This window comes from Aulonocara stuartgranti, assembly GCF_965226115.1.
Source record: "Aulonocara stuartgranti genome assembly, chromosome: 12".
In the NCBI taxonomy this organism is placed as follows: Eukaryota; Metazoa; Chordata; class Actinopteri; order Cichliformes; family Cichlidae; genus Aulonocara; species Aulonocara stuartgranti.
Genome location: NC_138948.1, coordinates 31392599 through 31410951, shown reverse-complemented (window position 1 = coordinate 31410951; position 18353 = coordinate 31392599). Strand labels below are relative to the sequence as shown.

The window sequence follows — 18353 nt, the reverse complement described above, 5'->3', positions numbered from 1 at the left end:
GCAAAAATAAGCTTAATATTCTGGGGTGCCTGGAGTTTAGGAGTGAGTTGGTCTTTTAAGCTATTCAAGCTATTTCTGTCTGATCTTGCAGTGACTTGAGTCAGAGCGACACGACAGACCTCAACTGGTCAGAGCTTAGAGTCTTTCACAAGTAGGGATGGGCCAGCAACCAGCTACCCAAAGCAAAATGTAGAATCTATTCTTGCGCATAAATTCGTGTGTATGCTAGTGGCTGGTCTGTGACTGTGGACCTTTCAGTTGGAACAGTATGGGCTGCCTGTTCTCTGGATTCTTTCTTTTGCCATGCAAGCCAGAAAGCTCTCTGCTCCTATTAGTCAACGTCACAAAACAAATTGTGGAGGTTGTCATAGGAGGTCGAGAGAAGTTAAAAATATCAGTTCTGGCGGGCTTGTCTTTTTGTTAGAATGTCACAAGGTGTCTAAGACGTGGCTTCGGTGGTTGTTGCTACATGGGATAAAATGTATCCCAGGGCCCTATGCTTATTTTTGGACCCACTGCTCTACATCTTCTCAGCTTCCACTGTGTAGTCTGAACTTGGCATTAGCATCTGCATTATGTGTGCACTTCTTTATCTCGGCTTGAGAACATGTGATGCATATTTGGGAAGCCCCAGACAAATGCTGAGTCACTTTTACTGTCAGGGCAAGAGATTAATCCTTCACACTAAACTGACAGACACATCGCATCTTTTATTTCCCCTCTGTGAGCCGCTGACCTCTGAGAAACACCCTAGCTGCTTCGTACAACAAGAAATACAGCATTCTAAGAGGTCTTTAACTTCAAGTTCAATCAGCAGTAACCTATAAATCCTGCTTTATAGTTTCTGATTCAATCGATGGTTTGTTATACTTTTACTATTGCATCTGCTGTGTCACACTAGCATTTTTTCTTTTTCATGATACATTGATATGGTGGTCCCTGAATATACTTTGGTTAAGACAGTAATAATTTTCTGTTTTAAAAGAAAGCTAAAATGGTTGCTGATTACTGATAGGGACCTGTTTCTAAGCAGTCCTGCCCACCTTCTAGAGAATCACTCTGCTGTTTGTCTTAATGAACTGCAACAAAGAAATACTATGCTTTCAAGACGCACAGATAAGAGGAAGTAAAAAAAAACTAAAGCAAGAAAATTGGTGGAAAATTATGGTTATGGTTTTGCATGATAGTCCAGCAACTTTTCTGTAAAGCTCACCTGTGTTTGGCACAACCAGCCTCCCTCCATGGTGACCAAACACACCGGTGGTCCTCAGCGGCTCTTTGCAGGAGCTGAAGGGCCCATTGAGGGTAAGCAGGCCCTTCTTCCTTCTGTCCATGGTGCTGCAATAGTCCCGGCTCAGATCTCGCGGGAAGGTCTCGGCTGGGGCTTTGGCGTGGAACTCCGCCCTCTCGGCCACACCTAGTGAAACCATAAAGGAGCTCTGAACTTTGACCTTGATGTCTGGCAGGGGGTCAAAGAGCTCTTTATCTGTGCTGTCCTGGAAGCAGAGGGGAGTGCTGTATGTCCGGCCCACTGTTAAGTCTGGCTGCATGGAGGAGTTGAGAAGCAACGGGTTTCCTACAGAGATGGAAAGACAGCACACAAGTCACCTAGAAGCCCTGCTCACAAGGGACCTGTATTAGGCAGGGAACTCATTTAACTAATGAATCAAAGCCCTACCTAAACAGCACTCACATGGGATAATGAAATTCACTGTTGTCCCAGATACAACTAAAAAAGGTCAAGATTGTACGATTCTGGTATTTTTTAATGCCTTGATTTAGGAAAGAAAAAAAAAGAAGAAGAAGAAATTCAAAGATGTTTAAAAGCTGAAAAACATCTTACTTAAATTAAATATTATCCAGGCTCTCTGTCTGCAGCACAGTGCAGCAGATTACATTCAACTGAGTTGTCATTTCACCAAAAAAAAAAGAACAAAATATTAAAATCAGCGTTAATATTTAAAATTAATACAAATATCTGGATGTCCCCAGATAGCACTGATCCAGGTCAGTTCAGGTTTAAAGGCCACATCGCTCGAAAATTCTTGCAGCTGACCAATGAAATTCCAGCAGCAATTAAAACAACATGCCCGGGCAGGCAGCCGCTACATCAGAGGTAAGGGAGCACAACCTGGACAGAAGGTCCAGGGCTCTGAGCCACGGTCAGAGCGTCTGAGCCACGGTCAGAGCGTTAGATTTAATTACCAAGCACACCCACAGCTTGATCTCCATAATCCATCTGCTGGAGTCAGCTCCTCTGGACACCCAGTTGTCCTCCTGAAGGACAGGAGGGAGGGCCACGAGGATCTATGTGACCGCTCTGTAAATGAGGGGAGTCCTTCATCTCCCAGCATGAACCCAGCAGCAGCCTACTGAGGGAGGTGAGAGGGAGGCGTCTTCATCTGTGACCATTAGATTTGACGACGCTGCCAAACAGAGCAAGGAGCACGCCGCATCGATTTGGCAGACGTGCCGTGCCCCTCGATGAGCCAGCCAAGATAACAGTGAAGTCATTGAGTCCTTGCTGCCCAGCTGTTGCCAGGCGAGGGGTGCAAAGCAGGAGGCTAATGTTGTTTTATTTTTAGGGAAGTCATTAATTACCTGGTATGTGATTTGTGATGAGCATCTTGGAGTGTGTGTTGCTTTTTCACTTATTCTTTCAAAACTTTATCCCTTATTTTTTCCTGTCACAGTTAAAAGGTTGCTGGTTTAATTCCAGGAGAACATATAAATCCCTTTTAAGATGATGGCAGGAAGGGTAACCCGAGTACCCTGTACCCTGAGCAAAGATGTGTTCACTTGAAAAATTACCACTGTTTTTGTGAAACGTGGTCAGTTCTGTTAGTGTTAGAATATGTTAGTGAATCAGTTTCTGTATCAACAGCTTGTGGTTGCTACACCTACAATGTGCATACTGCCATGTCTCTATTTGTCTTTATAAGGAAACAGGTTGTTGTTAAAGAGAAGCCTGCACTGCTAAGGGGGGAAACAACAAACAAAAATCAAAAAGCAGGAGAAAGTCAGCTGAAAAAACTGAAACAATGAAGTCCAAAAAGAGAGCCAGAAAGCGAGTGTAGGACTGACATAACAAAAAAACAAGAAAAACAAAACAAAAAACACCATCAACCATTTTTTCCATCTAAAATTTGGCATTTCCATTACCAAAAAACAAGGTCTAATGGGTTGTCTGCACTGTTGGTTTGTTATGTTTTGTTAAATACAAGAAAATTATAGTTTTCCCTCCACAGTTTGAGTATGGTGTCATACTCTCCTCACCATGTGGCAAAAGCATGAACCATGTTCATGAAGTAAATATTACAAAACTAGATCAAAATAATATATTGTTACAAAATCCTCAGCAGCTCTTTGAGTGCTCAGATAGAGTAGAAAAGCGCTATATAAGAACCAGTACATTTACCATTTACAGTTCTGCTCACAGCACAGCAGTGTGCCTCTGTGTACCATGTGGAAACCACTGCAGTATACTGTATTAATATCATTGCAGATTTAACATACTTTATCATTCACCACTCTAGTGCCTGCATTCCAGATGACAAAGCACCAGCACATATGATGTAGGTAACATTACCTGGTAATTGCCACTAAAGATGATGTTCCCAAAGAAATTGATAAAAAAAAAGACGCATTTTTCATTTCAAGTGAACCCACAGGCAGCTCTGCTGATATTCTGGCTCTTGGTCAGAGCCGCACTCTGGTGGACATTACCCCTCTGCAGCTGACATTCGATCACTGCTAAATTTTCTCCCCTCCGGTCGAGTGGAGAATGATCTGATTATCGCTTGAGTGTGCATCTTTAAGAATGGCGCAGTGAAAATGGAATGGCAGTGGTGAGATGAGAGAAGTTAATGAAATGTACCTCAGGTTGAATACCTTGAGGGATAGGTTTGGAATTGGGCTTCTGATTAAAAATCACTCAGAAGGAGAAGTAATGCACAGAGACAGGTTCAGGTCCAAAGACTCATTCTGCACTCTGATAGCAGAGAGCCATCCGAAAGCATTTAAGAACTTCTTTAAAAAAATTTCTTGCTAGTAATTATTGGGCATGAAAATGCTATTAAGATACAATTAAACAAAAACTTTGTAAGGTCTTTCCATCCTCAAGGAAGCATTTAATTTCTTGCCATGTTTATAAAAAGGATTGTAAAACTTTAACAAGCAGGCCTGTATAAAATGCCTCAACAACTTCCTTCAAAAGAAACTGCGGGAAAGAGATGTGGAAGAAGGTGTTCTACATTTCAATAGAAAATGGAAAGGAGTGATTGTGGCTGGTCGAGGGCACAGCAGGCAGGCTGTAAGGAGAACTGGCCTATTTAAATAGGATTAATGACCTGCTGAATGTAGACCTGGTGTTTTGTCTCGCACCTTTCCAATGCCATGACAACGGGTGGGGCTAGACCGGCTCCCTAGGCCTTGGAGGTGCTGTGGGGTAGAGTGTAGGCCCCTAATGGGACTCTTCACGGATGCACTGAGGATGAATCACCTGTCAGCGCCATGGCTATCACATGCACTAACCCAGAAGTGTTAGGAACGGTCATGTGGATGCCTGTAGCGAGGCTGTCTGAGATGGCCACAGTCGTCAACCAAAGTTACCGCTGCACCCAACAGAAATTGAATTGATGTTCACTGTTCCATACCCATCAGTGGCTTAGGCCAGTGTAATCTAATGGAGAATATTGGTTGCCTGACATTCAAATGTGTGGTCTGCAGGGAGGAGGGGTGGTAGTATAGGTGTCTATCAGAGATTGATTATCTACCACTTCACAATAACAGACGAGCAGGTCTGTCAAAATAGAAGGACTAGTTCTTTCGCTGATTATGGAGGGATAAATCCTAAGCAGATAGGGAGGCTGCACACATTCTGCTTGATGCAAACAAATGCCATCAATCACCTGGTGGCCCTGTCAGAAAGGTCTGTGATGATGCTGCCGTTTGGCCTTGTGGTCGCTGTCTCGTGTCAACACGCAGTCGAAGGCACTCTCTTACCTTGTCTGGTGTTCTTGAAGTTGAAAGACTGGAAACCCCCGGTGAGCGCAGAGGAGTCAATAACGTCCACGCCGTACTCGCTGTGATTTTTCCTGTACAGCATGACAGCCACCACAAGGATTGCAACGGTGATTATGCCGGCTCCAAGGCCTGAGTACAGAGCCACATCATTGGAGCTCTCCATACCTGAGACACAAGACACACACAAAAAATGGCTACCTTCAATTCTCTTATTCCTCAAGAAGCACTTCAAGTAATGGCCTAAGGGAATAGGACAAAATAATGGCCAGGCAATCAATGTCCATTTATGTTGCTCAAATTCAACATAATCAGTGCTTTAATTCATTGTTTAGGTACTCTAAACAATGTTTAAAAAGAGCAATACCACTGTGACTGTGGGTCAAGGCTACATTAGATACTGTCCAACACATAACTGAAACAATCTCAAACTCAGTTGTGGGCAGCATAGTTGTATTGTGGGTTCAAAAGATGAGAAATGCTTGGAATACAATGTTCTGCTGCAATAATCTAACACTTTTCCTGTCCAATACTGAATAGGTCAACAAAATTCAACATTTATGGCCAAGCTTCAGTCTAATGGAACTGGAGCTCAGCGTCAGCTATAAAAGTAAACAAATGGAGAAAAATGGAGAAACTACTTTGGTAGTGACAAGTTTAGCAAGAAAATAAGGTTAGGTTAACCGGCTAGCTGCATTGCTGAGTGTTGATGATTTTGTCAACGAATTTACCCAAACCTCAAAACCTAATCTATGTAACTCACTGTAGCTATCCAAATTGAATACTTTATCAACTAACATTAGGAACCAGACTCTCACAGCTAGATAGTATTTAGCTACCAGCTGTAGATAGCTTGAATTTTCACAAAATCGTATCTGTAATATAATCATTTAATAGTGTTAAACAAAAACAAGACTAGCATTTAGAACTATTTTTGCGCTATTATACTGATACTAAGGGATACAGTATGTGGAATGTTCTTCAAGTTGTTGTAGACCTACATTGCACAATACACCATGATAGTGTAGATCAGCACCATCTAATATACGTCTTATCACTCTCACTCTTTTATCCGATGTTAGCTTGCAGTGTAGTGTAGCTTAACAATTAATACCAAGGTTACCCACAGATCCTTTAAGACTGTAATGTAAATAATTTTATCAGCCACATTTTATTAATTTGCAGGATATAATTTCAGTTTTAATATTATTTTTCTGTAAATGAATCACTTTACCTAAACAGAAAGAAGCTGACCCAGTGAAAGACTTTTTCCTTAATGTTGTGTAGAAAAGAGCATCGCCTTAGTTGTGATAATAAAGACCCACAGAGAGTGAAGATGAGATGGAGAAAAACAGTGGAGAAAATGATGTTATTATGTGGACATACAAGAGCCAACTCAAGCAAGTTTTGGGTTAGTATGAAAATAAAGCAAGAAGGAGGAAATGAGGTATGACATCCAATATTCACATGGCAGCTAGAGAAGCTACAGTGCTACAGTCAAGTTGATATCAAAAGATATCTACTTGACTGTAGCACTTTAATAGCACTGTAGGTCTTCTTACTCCATCCATAATTTTACTTAAAATATACTTACTATACTAGTAAGTGTCTTACTAGAAATACAATTTCATTATTTATTTATTTATTTATTTATGTATTTAAATTGTTTTGGAGTCGTTAAAAATAACTCACAATTGTCCTCAGATTTTTCAGATTGTCACTACAAGGCTCCTGTTTGAAACTGCTTGGGCTACATGCATCTTGCTTTAGTAATGCTTTACCACTTTGACCCTGATTGTTTTTAATGCTTGATTACAAGTGCCTCTGCATCATATTAAAAGTTTAGTTTAACAAATCTGATTTTACTTTGAAAAAGTACCATCAAGTCATCCATTATCTAGAAAATGTGATAAATAAATACTTATATCAACTTCATACTTTACATTCATCATTTTATATTTAGCCAAATGAATCACAATCAAACAAAGAGTGTAGGGTTGAGAAATCAAAGGTTACCACACACACACACACACACACACACACACACACACACACAGGAGTTCAGTCATTTGGGAGGGGCTCAGAGTAGAGCTGCTACTCTCACATTGAAAGGGAACAGCTAAGGCTGTTGCCTTCTGGGTAAAGTTTTCCAACTGGGCATATCTTACTGGGAGGAGGCCTCGGTGTAGACCTGGGACCTGCTGGAGAGATTACATCTATCAGCTAGCCTGGGAAAACATTTTCCTTGGAAAAGCTGAAGTAGGTGGTGAGAGGGAGGTCTGAGCTTCCCTGCTGCTGCCCCCATGACTTCAGATAAGTGGAAGAAGATGAATGATTTTTTTTTAAATTTTAGATTTAAATTTTTATTTTGGTGGTTGTCATGAATTTTCAAACAGCCTACATCACTCATAATGCACGACACACTTTTCAGTGTACTTTATTCGTTTTTCGGATGTTAATTTGTCATATTTTAGTAATACATGAACTTCTTTTGTAGTAATATTTTTCCATATCATATTCAACCTCGCTTTATTTGAAGTGTTTTTCTTCCTCATTTTCTGGAGTATAACGTGCAATGTTGACAACGCGTGATGTGAGTTGTTGCACATTTAAGCACCATGATTCATTCTTGAAGAATGTGATTAATGGTTTAAAATGCCTTTGTTACTTTCGACATGTTCCTTTAACTTGTTCTGCAATGTAACTTAACAGCTGAGTGTTTCTTAGTTTTAGACCAAGTTTGTCGACTGGAACATCCGTAACCACCACAGTCAATTTTCAATCAAACAGTCAAGATGTTATTGAAGTGCAGACTTTTACTTTTAATTTAACAAAAGTATTACACATTAACTGTTAACAATAACAGCCATTTTCAGAGACTCAGTGTAATTGGAATGAAACATATGGAGCTGATCCCAGTTGCTGAAGCTATTCACTGTAACTCTCAATATGAGGTCCCAATAGATATCAGTACAATCGAAGGAGGCCATCATTACATTGCAAAACAAAGCAGTGCCATCGGAGCGAAAAAAAACCTTTAAACTGACCAAATAAAAAATCTGGTACATTCCTAAAAAGAATGGATGCAACAACACTAAAAGCCCCAAAGGACCACAGACAACAACTGCAGTGGTCGTTCACAGAGTTCCTTCTTTCGTTAACAACAGTTTCTTCAGAGCATCTAACCAAGTAAAGAGGTAGGATTGTCAAAAGCATATCAAAAGTTGGCTACATGAAGAAAAATCTTTGAAGAGATGAAACTAAGATTATCTTGTATCACAATCATGGTAAGAGGATAATATGAAGAAGGAAAAGAGCAGTTTATCACAAACTATTAAATATAGTGGAGGCATGAACGAATGGGCATGTATGACTGCCAGTGGAACACAGCCATTAGTGTTTATTGATAATGTGATTGCTGATAGACGCAGCATGAATTCTTAAAGGTACAGGGCTATATTCTCTGCTCACGTTCGACCAAATGCTGCTAAAGTAGTCAGACAGCACTCCACAGTACAAATGGACAATGATCCCAAACATACGGCAAAAGCAACCCAAGTTACATGTCAGTCACTTGATCGTAACCCAATAGAGCATGGCTTTCAGTTACTAAAGAAAAAACTAAGAGAGAGAAACCCACGAACAAGCAGCAACTGAAATAACTGCCAGGAGAAAACCATATTTAGTGATATTCATTGGTCTTAGACTAAAGGAAGGCATTAACTACAAGAGATTTTTATAAAGATTAAAAACAAATCTTTATATTTCAAGTCATGCTTGTTTGTCAAATTGCTTTTGAGACTCTGAGAATGGGGAACTATGTGTAAATATGCTGGTAATTACTAAATAGTTTATGTAAAATTTTTCTTAAAGTTTTGTTAAACTTGAGCTGGAATTTTGTACTTGAACTCTATCTTTATCTTAGTCTTGACCTTAACTTAGTCTGGTTTAAAAACCACCAGGGTGTAGCATATTGGAATTAACTAGAAAGAAAATGTCAGTCAAATACTTACAAACCTAAATTTTGTGACTTTGTGAGAATATGGTGAGAGGAGTAGACCATAATGTTAAACTGTGGCATATTACACTAAAGCTAGTAACAGTGAGAGTGATTAGCCTTACTGTCTTTAGACCTACTGGTCTATGTCCAATAGCTGTGATGGATATCTCACAGGAAAGGCAATCAGACCCCATACAGTGATTGCTTGCCACATATAAGCTTTATGCAATCCCCATTCAATCATTTAAGCTTTTGTAGTAGGCACAACTTTCATGTTGAAGTGGCAACCTAATGGAGCTACAATAACACCTGACAATCACTTACTTGGACTAACTCTGGCAAGTGATTGAACGCCACCACAGGAATGCAAGGACAGCGCTGTAAATTGCTCAAATTAGCTCATTTGCAATGATTACAAATCATTAATCCTCCACAACATAGCACATGTTCACTTGTCACAACCAATATATCTCATGGCTCAAAGTAGAAACACAGCTGTGATGTCACGGTTGTCATAAAAGTTCAGCACTGAATAATGACATGAATTTGTAATGAGCATTTGCTGGGTTAACACCAGAGCTGCTTAGATCAAGGTGAACTAAATACTGTAATTCATAATGTGTCCATTTCCAGAGTATATGCTAAGAGAATGCAAAGGACTGTCACTCCTCTAGTTTGCCTATAGCATTTCTTGCGCTCAAAATTAAGGGCATATAACATATCAATGGCAGGTGGGAGGGCAGGGGAGTAGAAGATGAAAGAAATCCACAGTGGAAGACTCACTTTGAGGTTTAACGTCATGTAGCAGCTTTCGATCTGCAAAGACAGAGAGATAGAATGAGACAAAGAGGAGAGAAAGTGGTGATTAAAGTCTGAGCCTCTGTGAAGTGACTATCAAATGTGGTCTCAGATCCAACACCCTGAACAGAGGGAAGCTCTTCTACTGACTGTACTTACAAACGATATATTGGATCTCATAATGGCCTGGAAGGTTTTAATATAGTTATCAAAGCATCACAGATAAAGAAGGTGAGGTATAGATTGTATAAACTCATCTCTGAGTGAACTAATGATCTCTAATGTTTGAGGACTGAGTCGTACTTTTCTACCAGACTACACTGATCACCCATAACATTAAGACTAGAGCTGGGCGATATGAGATTTTTTCATATCACGATATGTTTTTTTCATTTCAGGCGATAACGATATCTATCACGATATAAGCCAAATAACTATATTTGTAAGATTTAAATGTGCTGTTGCTCACAAGTAAAATGTGAAATAATCAGCAGCTTGTTTTTATTTAAATATTTATTTCCCATAATAAGTTCAACAGGGTAGATGTACTTAAGGAACATGAGACTTTTTCAGATAAATAAAGGCAAATATTCCAAACTACACAAAAGGCAGCCGCTAAAGCGTTTAAGTTTCAAAACAGAACAAACGAAACAGACTACTAAATTGTCAATTCCACTTAGAAACAAAATATTAATTCTAAAAATAAATCTTAGTTTGTTTTACAGAAGAACAGACAAAACTGACTAACTTTTGTCAATATCAAATAAACTGAGAACTAAAAGGAAATTCTCAATCTCTCCTTGTTGTATAGCTTAGCTTTTCAAACAGTTTTAACAGTTACTTTAGTCTGACAAAAGCCGAATGACGAATTAGCGCTTCCAGTCAGAGACTGAGGCTACGTCCACACGTACACGGGTATTTTTGAAAACGGAGATTTTCCGTTTTCGTTTTAAAAAATAATCCCGTCCACACATAAAGGCAGAAATGAAGGAAAACGCTGCTATGAACATGCCAAAGCAGCAGGTGGCGCTAGATTCCTAACCGTGCAGAAATGTTGGCCAATCAGAAGTCTAGAAGCCTCAGTGGGAAAAAGTAAACAAAGCTGGGGCATAGAAGCAGAACCGAGTCGTATTTGTGGAGGGACAGTAACTGTGTGTATATGTAAGCATTTAAACACTGCAGAGAGTAGAATTAACAGTAACAGTATTGTAGAAATTCATTTCACCGAAACAATAACGTGGCGCACAGTGTGACGCATGCACCAGTTTATTGTATTTCCAGACTTGCTTTCGGCACAATTTACAGTGCACGCTACTCTGTTTTTTGTCAGACTTGAAATAGCCGAAATACCTTCACACTACGGAATTTCTATGGCTCTTCTGTTCGACAATCTCTCCGGCATTGGAACCATCATCTGTTTTCTCTTCGGTCACGCTCGGTTGATTTTTCTAATCGGCACACTCATTTCCTCCATTACGCGCTGGCTCCATTACCCGCTGGCTGCTTCCCAAACAAACACACGTGCGGCTTGGCACTTGTGCTGTACGTAACAAGTCACGCGACGTGACGCTGCGGCTGTCATTGGTTCGGCTCTGCGCTACTTAATTTAGATTGGCTGACCTTTTTTTTTTTTTTTTTTTTTTTAAGAGGACAAGAGCGGCGAGGTCTATCGCGATAGCTTAATTTCTCTATCGAGTAAAAGTTATATCGCGATACATATCGTTATCGTTCTATCGCCCAGCTCTAATTAAGACCACTGTCTAAAATGATTATCTTATTGCATTGCAGTGTTCTGTTGCCTTCCCCAAACTGACAACAACATTCTTTTGGGGGATACAATGTACCAAATGCACGCTGCACAAAAAAAACTGCTCAGAATCCACCAAGAACACAAAAGGAGGCCTATTGTGAGCTTTTGCAGGATGCACTGGAACAAGCCAGGTCCACTCTGGCCTCACTCCCACCAGACCCAAAGGAACTCACTGAATTCAGGTGTTACAATCGCTTCCATGGCTGCAGGTGTAAAACAAAATCAAGCACCAGGCATTCAGGCAGCTTCTACAAACATTTTTAAAAGAATGGGTCACTCTACAGAGTGGTACCATAATAGGATGTCACCTATGCAACAAGTCCAGTTTTGAAATTTTCTCACTTCTAAATTTTCCACAGTCAACTGTTAGTGGTACTGGGAATAACAGCAAGTCAACCACGAAGTTGTAGGCCATGTAAAATCACAGAGAGGGGTCGGCAGATGATGAGGAGCAGACTGAGCAGAGGTCGCCAACTTTCTGCAGAGTCAATCGCTACAAACCTCACAAACTTCATGTGGCCTTCAGATTCGTTCAAGAACAGTCAGTAGAGACCTTCAGAATGCATTTCTATGGCTAAGCTGTTGCATCCAGGACTTGCAACACAAAGTGCAATGCAAAGCTTCAGCTGCAGTTGTGTAAAGCACATCGCCACTGGACCCTAGAACAGTAAAGACACATTCTCTAGAGTGAGGAATCACGCTTCTCTGTCAGGCATTCTCATGGATGGTGGTTGCCAGGAGAACAGTAGATGTAAGATTGCAGTGTGCCAAGTGTAAAGTTTGGTGGAGGGGGGGATTGTGGTCTGGGGTTATTTTTTAGGAGCTGGGCTCAGCTCCTTAGTTCCAGTGCAAGGAACTCTTAATGCTTCAACATACCAAGATATTTTGGACAATTTCATGCTCCCAACTTTGTGGGAATAGTTTGAGAATGGCTCCTTTCTGTTCCAAGATGACTGCAAACCAGTGCACAAAGCAAGGTGCATAAATGAGTGACTATGATTTGTGAGTCCTGAACGCAAAGCAATAAAACACCTTTGGGAAAAATTAGAGCGGATACTGTGAGCCCAGCTTTCTTATCCACCGCACAAACATGCTTCTGGAAGAATGGTTAAAAATTTCCATAAACACACTCCTAAACCTTGTAGAATGCAATTATTTCTTTGTTGTAACTGTGCTTATTGTCAGTAAATCTTATAGAGTTGGAAAGACTTCTTATTTCCCCTAAATGGTGCCACATTTGTAAGGAAAATGCATTTCTGGGTAAAGCAGCAGAGTTGACTATGTGGGTTGTGCCTATGAAAACCTGCCAATCTCTGCCAATGCCAAACAGCTTATTCTGCTACTGACTCTTCTTTTGAAGATGCCAGGGACATTGCGAAGTGGGTGTCCCCAGGAGAGTTCACCACAAGAAGAATCTTCCACAGTTTTGCAGTAAAGGTTTGCAGGAGGGTATGGACAAAAGCTCTCTACCCAGACAAGTAGAGGAGGATGGACTGACCTATAGTCTTCACTTCAACCCCATTGAACACTTGTAGGATCAGCTATGTATGTTGTTGATGTCAGAGTGACCAGCACAACTGACATGACTGACTGATGACAAACGCTGGTTGAAAAATGAGATGCTATTCCACAGCTGGTGACCAGCATGAGGAGGAAGTGCCGGGCTATTGTGGTTATAAATGGTTTCTCCACATCCAAAGGAGGCCCCTGCTTGATAAATGAATGAATGATTAAACTGCCAGTATGTCTGGTTTCTTCAGACTTCTTAACAAATCCCATACACAGCACCAAACAAGACTCAATAGCAGAAATAGTTCTCTGGCATTAGCAGAGAGCATTTGGTCTCTTATTCGTGGGTGCAACCCGCAGACTCAACTCTGCTGCTAAACCCACAAATGCAATTTCCTTACAATTGTGGCACCAAAAAACAGGTGGTTGCTTTTCTTGCCAAGAAAAGTTAGTACAACAAAAGAAATGAAATGTACTAAGTTTATATGTATGTTTATATCATGCTTATTTATGATAGCAGCAAATAGCCAGAGTACTTAAAAAAAACAAAAAAAAAAACCCAAAAGAAATAAATAAAAAGTACTCTGAAAGTTTTTAGTGATGTACTTGCACAAAGAAAGGTTCCTGTATCATAATATGTTTATATAGTCCATTTTACAATGATGCTAACTCACATTTTGGCAATTGTTTTTGGCTGTTGTTACACTGGAGCTGCCAAGTTGACTGATAGAAAAAAGCTACAGTGTTTTTCAGTGTTAAGATTGAGTGTAAACATTTACAAGCAATCCAAGGGCCCGTTCTTCGTACGTCGCTTACTACATCCAAGATCAAATGACACATCCAAGATCAAATCATCGCGCTAACTCTGAGCTCGCTATTCCGGTTCCCCGAACACACCTGTTGTTGACGATTAGTATAGCTGGATGAAGTAATGTGAGATCACTGGGTGGCCCAACAGGGGCTACGCATCGATAGTAGAAACATTGATCGGCAACCCTTTGATTGGTCGGCGAAAATGTCGAAGGAGCGCGCTCGGTATTCTTCGGCAGCAGAGCAAGAACTCTTGAGTGAGGGATTTTAGGAGTTTCAGAGTCTAATTAAAACGCAAGGGAACACTGCAAAGGCTGCAAAAGCAAGGAGAGAGGGCTGGCAGAAAGTTGCTGACAAATTAAACTCGTAAGTAATTTAATAATAACAATAATAATGGAGTGGATCTATATAGCGCTCTTCAAGGCACCCAAAGCGTTTTACAATGCCACTATTCAGTCACTCTCACATTCACACACTGGTAGCTGTCACAGCTGCCCTGGGACAGAAGCCAGGCTGCCATATCGCGCCATCGGCCCCTCTGGCCAACACCAGTAGGTGGTAGGGTAGATTTATCATATCACACTATATTATCCAATATTATATTACATTATATTATATTACATTATGCTATATTATATCCCCTTTCACATTAGCGCCACAACAGGACCCACTAGAACATGGGAACAAGTAAAAGGGAAATATAAGAATATTCTACAGAATGGTAATATTGATCACTTATATTGCTTTTCGTCTCTTGGACAGAGACCCTGAAATAATCTGTTTGTTTGTTTATAACAGCAACCAAGAAAAGGGGCAGCGCAAAAAAAGACAGGTGGTGGTCCTGCACCCCCTCGTCAACAAGTTGGTTAAGTGAATAATACCCTCACGGGAAAATCGATATCTCTCTATGAGCACACTGTCGCGCTGAGCTAAAGGATCCTGTCTGTCCCGCAATATACGCTGGATTCTGAGGACTCTCCTTATCAATCTTGCACCTTCCGCAATGGGTGGCTCGCGTATACGGACAGGACATGGCTGCAACAGGCTTCCCAAATCCACCTTCGCTTTTATAGCCGTGGTCTCCCATCTTGATTACACGAAGTAATTTACAATTACTACTCTAAAATATGAATTACATCTGTAATAATCACATACATGTAATAGAATGTTAATAGTACATTTCCCTTTTTTAGGAAATGACCTGTATGTATCTGTGTGACATCAATAAAAGGATCAAGTGCTGCATTATCTTTAGTTACATTGATGTTATTTATTTATGGTGAAACAGTGGTAAAATATCGCTGTTGCTTTCGTATACATGAAGCGGAAATACCTGAGTGGCCGCGATCTAATCCTGTTTACATAAAGTAAACCTGCTCCCGAGCAGGTTTACGCTTACGGCTCTGTTGCTATGACAGCAAGTCCCGGATGGGCTTCGAAGAACCGAACGATCCAAGATCACGCGAAATCGTCAACAGTCAAATCCGGCTAACTTGCTTAGCGAGGTACGAAGAACGGGCCCCAAGTCAAGCTGGTATTAATGAATGTATCTCGATTTATCTACTATGTTTCTCCAATATCTGTTTTCAAACATAAAAAAACTGATAAAAGCTAAGGATCTGTGGTAGAATGGACCAAATGGACAGAAGTCATGCAATAGTCTGCGTAAAGCTGAATTAGCATTACTTGCACACTTGTGCATAGAAGCAAGGTTTAGATTTATTAATTACATTTACAGCTTATTTAACTTGTTACTGGGACCAGCTCATTTGATTTTAAATCACTTCATACCAAAATAATGAAATTATATTTCACACATCAAACATTATTTGAAAGTAGTGACTGGCTGACTCATGACAGGTCAAGGGAGCAGTGTACAGAAGAAAGAGTGGTGACATTATCATGGACTGGGAATCTGTGTCAGTCCACACTGTGGCTTCTTTTTCAATTCACACCTCCTCTTCAAGCACGCTTGCGATGACTTGCCATGTTATAGTAAGTGTATATATGATAATGATAATGTTGGGGAAAAAAAATAGAAAAATGATGATGACAGTAGAGAGAAAGGCCTTACTCTGGGTACACAGTCCATCTGTGCAGTTCTCAGTGGCCTCACTGTTCCCTTCACACATTTTGCCTCGGTGTCTGGGTATTGGGGAGTTGCATTCCCGAGTTCGCTGCCTCTCACACTGACTGCTGCACACTGTCCACTGGCTCCACTCATTCCAGCCTCCATCAACTACAATATAGGGATGTAGATATCACAGAAGGGTTAGCACAAAGGCAAAACAGAAAGACAAAGACTGGCACCATCCCACATCAGTGATTGACGGTAAAAACTTTCAGTGCAATCACCAGTGACAAGTTACAATGTACTTTGATTAATATTAAGATTAGATGTCTTAAGTGATTTCAATAAATGGTATATTTCAAATTAATGGCATATAATGTGCATCCTAATTAACTTTAATAAATAATACATATATAATATAAACAGTGCACTCGTGCCATTTTGGTAGGAGTTTAATTGGTTCACAATAAAAACCTTGTTAAGAAGTGAAGGGTTTCAGTCTATGCTAGGGGGCTATTTCTTTGAAATGGTAAGAGTCAAATAATGCAGTAACATTAATGGAATCAAAATGAGGCTGCATAATAAAATTGTTCCTGGAGTTCCTGAAACAGCCTAATTATCATTAGAAAAAAGACAGGGAAAAACATTGTTATACACGCTCAATCAAAGGACTTCTAAATACTGAATAACTCAAGGGACTTTCATAGAGTACTTTTTGAGACAGTTCACAGTTTATGCAGGCTTATGATGCTTTAAACTGATTTTCTTTCTTTACACATTAAAACCACTTACACCTAAACTTTAAAATTGATCATCTTATTACACTCCAATGTTCTGTTGTCTCCCCAAAGAGGCAACAGCACTCCCTTGGCAGGGCAATGTACCGCACAACAGCAAAAAAAATCTGTTCTGAATCAGCCAGTAGAATACAACAAGCCCACAGTAAGATGAGCATTTGCAAATTTAAATTAAGAGGTCACAATAATAAATACAGATACAGCTTTAGATTTTTATAGGTTTTTATTAAAGTGTGGTATAATAATATAGCATAATAGGTTTCTTGCCATAGCACCATTAGATAATGTTGGGAATACTTTATGACACTATTTTAATAGTCTCAGGTAGAGGAGCAGCAGCAGAAAACAGCTGCTTATTCTACATATTTTTAGAATTCTTCTTCATTCTAATTACTTACTAGTTACTCTTAGCATCTAGTTACTGGGCCACTGAGGGCATGTGTCCTTAACTGACAAATCAATGTGTATTACCAGAAAGCTAGGATTTCACTTGGGACATATTATCAATACTGTATTTATTAAAATGCAGATTCAATTTTTTGTTTATTTGTCTGAAAAAAGGGGCAAACGGATTGATTCAGTCCTATTTGTTGAGGACTCACTACTATGTTCCAGGCCAAATTGCCAACCAACTTTCCTAAAAATATGTTTCTGAAGAAATAAGCTAAATAAGCTACATTCTCAATGACATTGTTTGGTTAAAAAAAGTGTCTTAAATACATTTGACAATACTAAACAATATTTGCCATTTATGCGTTGGTTTATTAGTTATATTGATGATCATGTCTTCCCACGTCATGTCTTTGCTATGTATGTGTGGCCTGGGGGGTGTCCAATTTCACTGCAGGTGTAAACATTGTATGTGACAAATGAAAGGCTCAATCGATTGATTGATTACTTCTTATTTTTGATTAATATTTCTTTTTTTCAGAAAGTAGAGTCCATGCTATGGACTTTTTGAGGTCTCTGCTCAGTAAAATAAATGATAATAGATAAATATAGTCTGCTATAAAGAAAATAGGAAGTGACACATCCCTCGCCTGCCATCAAGCTCATCTTCTCTCTCATTTGGAAAGAAAGCATATTGAACAAAATGTCCATCTTCCTTTAAGATAAAGACTAATTTTCCCTTTGGTAAAACACATACACAAATTTAAAAATGTACATGTTTCTACAGCAAGCTCAACTAAACACATGGATTCAGTATGATTCACAAATACAAGTGCTGGTCTGTTGGTACAGCTTGAGAGAGACACTTTCTCCCCATTAACCCCAAGGCCTGTTTATATAATGGAGTTTCATGCAAGGCTATGAAACCAAGGCAGCCTGGTGCATGCTAATAGATGGGATTCTTCCACCATGCTCTGTCATCTGATCAAGGAGGGCCTCATCATGCTTAGCTTAACAAATACAGGGAGACCATATGGCGCCTGAAGATTTTTTGGCAGCAGCGGCGATACCCATAATACAGTCTTGTGGGCGATGAAGAAGGTAATTTTCCTTTGTGAAGTTCCACAGGCCCTACCTACACACTGC

General features: G+C 39.9%; 1 protein-coding gene across 4 annotated transcripts in view; it reads right to left on the bottom strand.

The window, feature by feature from the left end:
• Positions 1 to 18353, bottom strand: part of LOC309719077 (netrin receptor UNC5D-like) — a 309431-nt gene that overhangs the window by 88349 nt on the left and 202729 nt on the right. For 3 of the 4 annotated variants that reach the window (XR_014280140.1, XM_082554925.1, XM_082554927.1), the window contains 4 exons: positions 16024 to 16188; positions 9806 to 9838; positions 5005 to 5190; positions 1214 to 1576 (listed from right to left, as the gene is read on the bottom strand). Coding sequence is in view for 3 of the 4 variants with exons in the window: in XM_082554925.1 (XP_082411051.1) it covers positions 1214 to 1576; positions 5005 to 5190; positions 9806 to 9838; positions 16024 to 16188 (747 nt within the window). In the remaining variant the exon portion in view is untranslated. The remainder of the gene's footprint in view (positions 1 to 1213; positions 1577 to 5004; positions 5191 to 9805; positions 9839 to 16023; positions 16189 to 18353) is intronic. The other variant, XM_082554926.1, reaches the window with a different exon arrangement.